General features: G+C 43.9%; 1 protein-coding gene across 1 annotated transcript in view; it reads left to right on the forward strand.

Moving 5' to 3' along the window:
• The window catches only part of RAB33A (RAB33A, member RAS oncogene family), a 12142-nt gene extending 8886 nt beyond the window's left edge, over positions 1–3256 (forward strand). Inside the window, exon 2 of the mRNA XM_003796940.2 lies at positions 2679–3256. Coding sequence (XP_003796988.1) covers positions 2679–3134 — 456 coding nt within the window. The 3' untranslated portion in view covers positions 3135–3256. The remainder of the gene's footprint in view (positions 1–2678) is intronic.
• Positions 3257–4722: the final 1466 nt, after the last annotated feature.

Below are 4722 nucleotides of genomic sequence, written 5' to 3' on the forward strand. Positions count from 1 at the left end.
ACGGCACTCTACCCAGGGGGTTAGCTTGAGGCTCTGTCTCAAAAAAAAAAAAGTAATGGGAGTGAATGAAGTGAAAGCTATGATGATTGGTTTGATGTAACCACGTCAGATTGTATTAAAAAAAATCAGCACATTGTACCCCACATATGCATGAATGTATTCATGATCTATGTGTATTTGACTTAATAAAATTTAAAAAATAAATAAATAAAAATAAAAAGTAATGGGAAAAACTCAACCCAAGACAAAGTAATGCAAGCAAAGTAAGGTATGCTTGCAGTAGAAAATTTGGAAAATAAAAAAAAAGAGAAGGAAATAAATATCACCTATGGTCCCATTGCCCATAAATAACCATTAATGTTCTGATATATTCACTGCCAGTCTTTGTGTATGTCTATGTTTAGTGTTTTTAGAAATTGGGACCATAGGCTGGGTGCAGTGGCTCATGCCTACAATCTTAGCACTCTGAGAGGCTGAGGCAGGTGAAATGCCTGAGTTCAGGAGTTCAAGACCAGCCTGAGCAAGAGTGAGACCCCATCTCTACTAAAAGTAGAAAAACTAGCTGGGGCCTCGTGGTGGTCGCCAGTAGTTCCAGCTACTTGGGAGGCTGAGGCAAGAAGATTGCATGAGTCCAAGAGTTTGAGGTTGCTGTGAACTATGATGCCATGACACTCTATGGAGGGCAACAAAGTGAGACTCTGTCTCAAAAATAAATAAATAAAATAATAAAAATTGGGACCACAACATATGAAAAATTTTGTATACTGTGTTGTTGTTTTTTTTTTTTAATGAGACAGTCTCACTACGTCACCCTTGGTAGAGTGCGGTGGCATCACAGCTCACAGCAACCTCCAACTCTTAGGCTTAAGCAATTCTCTTGCCTCAACCTTCCAAGTAGCTGGGACTACAGGTGCCCGCCACAACACCCGGCTATTTTTTTCTTGCAGTTGTTTGGTTGGCCCGGGCCAGGTTCAAACCTGCCACCCCTGGTGTATGTGGCTGGCACTGTAACCACAGTGCTATGGGTGCTGAACCAGTATCCTGTGTTGTCACCTACATTTTGGGAGCATTTCCTTCACCACTTATTCTTTAAAACATTTTTTCTTTTTGAGACAGAGTCTCACTATGTCACCCTTGGTAGAGTGCTGTGCCATCACAGCTCACAGCAACCTCCAACTCCTGAGCTTAGATGATTCTCTTGCCTCAGCCTCCCAAGTAGCTGGGACTACAGGCACCCACTGCAACGCCCAGCTAGTTTTTGGTTGCAATTGTTATTGTTGATTTTAGCTGGCCTGGGCTGGATTCGAACCTTCCAGCCGTGGTGTATGTGGCCAGCATCCTACCCACTAAGCACAGGTGCCACCTGAAAACATTATTTTTAATGGATGCAAAATAGCCCATTATGTAAGATATATACCTTAGCTATTCCTCTCCTGATGAGTGTTTAGGTTGTTTCCTGTTTTATAAAAAGTACAGATAATACTGTGATTAAGATCTTTGTGTAGAATTTTGACCATATCCCTGCTATTTCTTTTCTCCAACCCGAACTCCTGGCCTCAAGCGATTCTCCCACTTCAGCTTCCAACAGTGCCAGGATTACAGGTGTGATCCACTGAACGTGGCCTCTGCTATTTCTTTGCGTATATATTTCTGGAAGTGGGATTACAAGCTCTAAGAGTTGTGAACATTTTTAAGGCTCTTGATAATATTGCCAGATTGCCCTCCAGAAAAGGTGACCAATTTGCATTCCTGGTTTTTCTTTCTTTCTTTTTTTTTTTTTTATCAAATCATAGCTGTGTACATTAATGCAATCATGTGGTACAATGTGCTGGGTTTACATATAATTTGAAATGCTTTCATCAAACTGGTCAACATAGCCTTCACAGCATTTTCTTAGATATTGTGTTAAGCATTTATATTCTACACCTAATAAATTTCACATGTACCCTTGTAAGAAAAACCTCAAGTTTTTTTTTGAGATAGAGTCTCACTTTGTCACCCTTGGTAGAGTGCTATAGCGTCATAGCTCACAGCAACCCGAAACTCCTGTGCTTAAGAGATCCTCTTGCTTCAACCTCCTGAGTAGCTGTGACTACAGGCACCCACCACAACACCTGGCTATTTTTAGAGATGGGGTCTCACTCCTGCTCGGGCTGGTCTTGAACTTCTGAGCTCAGGCGATCCATTTGCCTCAGCCTCCCAGAGTACAATGTGAGCCACCATGGCCAGCCAAAAATCTCAAGATTTTTTTTCTTTTTGAGACAGAGTCTTACTTTATCACCCTCAGTAGAGTAGTCACAGCTCACAGCAACCTCCAACTCCTGGGCATAGGCGATTCTCTAAGGAGCTGGGACTACAGGTGCCAGCCAGAACACCCGGCTATTTTTTTTGTTGCAGTTTGGCCAGGGCTGGGTTCAAACCTGCCACCCTCAGTATATGGGGCTGGCACCCTACTCACTGAGCCACAGGTGCCACCCCATCTCAAGATTTTTTTTTAACTCAAGATTCTCAGTGAACTATCTTAAGAAAAACTTGACAAATTCTGAAACTTCTAAGAACCACTTCCTGTGTCAGGACTCGCAACCTCGTTTTTCTAATACTATATGTAGAACCATGTTTTCTCCTGTCTGTTCATGTTTCCTTTTCTGATTCCACATATGGGATTTTGTTTCTTGCAGGTTCAGGTGTGGGACACAGCAGGTCAGGAACGTTTCCGCAAAAGCATGGTCGAGCATTACTACCGCAACGTGCATGCTGTGGTCTTTGTCTATGACGTCACCAAGATGACATCCTTTACCAACCTCAAAATGTGGATCCAAGAATGCAATGGGCATGCTGTGCCTCCACTAGTTCCGAAAGTGCTTGTGGGCAACAAGTGTGACTTGAGGGAACAGATCCAGGTGCCCTCCAACTTAGCCCTGAAATTTGCTGATGCCCACAACATGCTCTTGTTTGAAACATCAGCCAAGGACCCCAAAGAGAGCCAGAATGTGGAGTCAATTTTCATGTGCCTGGCTTGCCGATTGAAGGCCCAGAAATCCCTGTTGTACCGTGATACTGAGAGGCAGCAGGGGAAGGTGCAGAAACTGGAGTTCCCACAGGAAGCTAACAGTAAAGCTTCCTGTCCTTGTTGAAACCAAATGGTGTAAATACAAGATAAATTATCACTGGAGTTTTTTCTTTCCCTATTTTCCGTGCCTGCATAACCTGCTCGTTTCTGTACAAATTGGTATCAAAATAAAATTTGTATAGATTATCACATGACTTTTTGTCTTGCTTTCCTCCAAGAAGACATTTCTGATGGTGATGAGTGGAAGAAGCAGCCTGTCCCAGGAGGCTGATATATTGGTGCCAAGGAATGCTCCCTACCAGCTTCCTGTGTTTCCTGACATGCTCGTCATTTGAGTCACTTCTTCAGGACTAATTAATTCTCTCACTCAGTATCGTCAGTGGGCAGGAATACCTGGTGGGGTTGGGATACAGGCCAGATACGTTTTTCTAGAGAGCCAATGCAGGTGGAGGGACAGAAGTGTCTCAAAGGGAGATACAGACTCATCAGTGTAGGTTCCGTAGATATGTGCTTGGTTGCCAAGATAGGTTGCTCTTTTCATATTTCCCAAAGTTTAAGAATAAATAGCACAGGTTGCCCAATGGGTCCAGCTGCTTCCAGAACATTTAGATTCTGCTTCTCATTTTTCACCAAGCAGTCTTGGACACTAAGCGCATTTTGAAGCATCCTGCCCTTTCTTGCATGGGGCAGGGCTCAAGCTAACAAATGTCATGTCATGTCCCTAGACCAGTGGTTCTCAACCTTTCTAATGCCACGGCCCTTTAATACAGGTTGAGAACCGTAGTCCTAGACCTTTTCTGGATTCTAGGGAAGAAACACACCAAGAAAACATGTCTGCTGCGTCCCCAAACCCTATGCTCTAGTTGCAGAAGCGAGATACATGCTGAAACTAGTTGTGAACGAAAATTAGACAACAACATCACCAAGTGTGAGGTTGTGCCTTGGGAATTGAGAGCATTATGTATTCGGTATCAAGGAAGGCTCACAGAAAAATAATTGGACTTATTTTGTATGTTGAATAAAGTACATTTGGATTGGTAAAGAGGAAGGGAATGGCAAAGTAGGGCGGCAGGAATGACCTTGGAGGTTGGACAGGACGGCAACTAGGAGTCAGGAAAGCTGAGCAGCACTAGTGGAGAGCTGAGGTTGGGGAAGGCCTGCACATCAGGCAGAACTGTTCGTACTTGTTTTTTGAGACACTAGGAGTTTTTGGTGGTTCCCCAGAAGGAGAATCCTATAGTTATTTCTTATAGATCTGGTCCTATTTACATGAAAGCCCTTTGTCCAGGTATTAGGGTAAGTAAAAGTGGCTAAAAAGGCAGATTTACAATATTCCCAGGTAGATTCTTTGCTTGAGGGGTGGTCCTTTAGGGGAGTCTCGTGTTGGAATCCCACTGTAAGAGTGTCCCGATAAGATAGCTCCTGAGCACTTTCCTCTGTTAGGTGTATGCAGGTGTGCTCCCAGACAGCAAAGGGCAACACACACCAGATGTGCTTCCCACCCAAAGAGCCTGGTCCTGCCAGGCTCATCTCTGTAGCCCTTGCCACCCCACCCCATCTCTACCTGGCCTTAGGCTTAGCCTAGCCCTCAGGCTGGTTCTTATTTGGCTTCTGCCTAGATCCTACTATATTTGCAACTTGCTTGGTACTCT

Source organism: Otolemur garnettii, unplaced genomic scaffold (genome assembly GCF_000181295.1).
Source record: "Otolemur garnettii isolate 467f Iridium unplaced genomic scaffold, OtoGar3 scaffold00109, whole genome shotgun sequence".
Classification (NCBI taxonomy): Eukaryota; Metazoa; Chordata; class Mammalia; order Primates; family Galagidae; genus Otolemur; species Otolemur garnettii.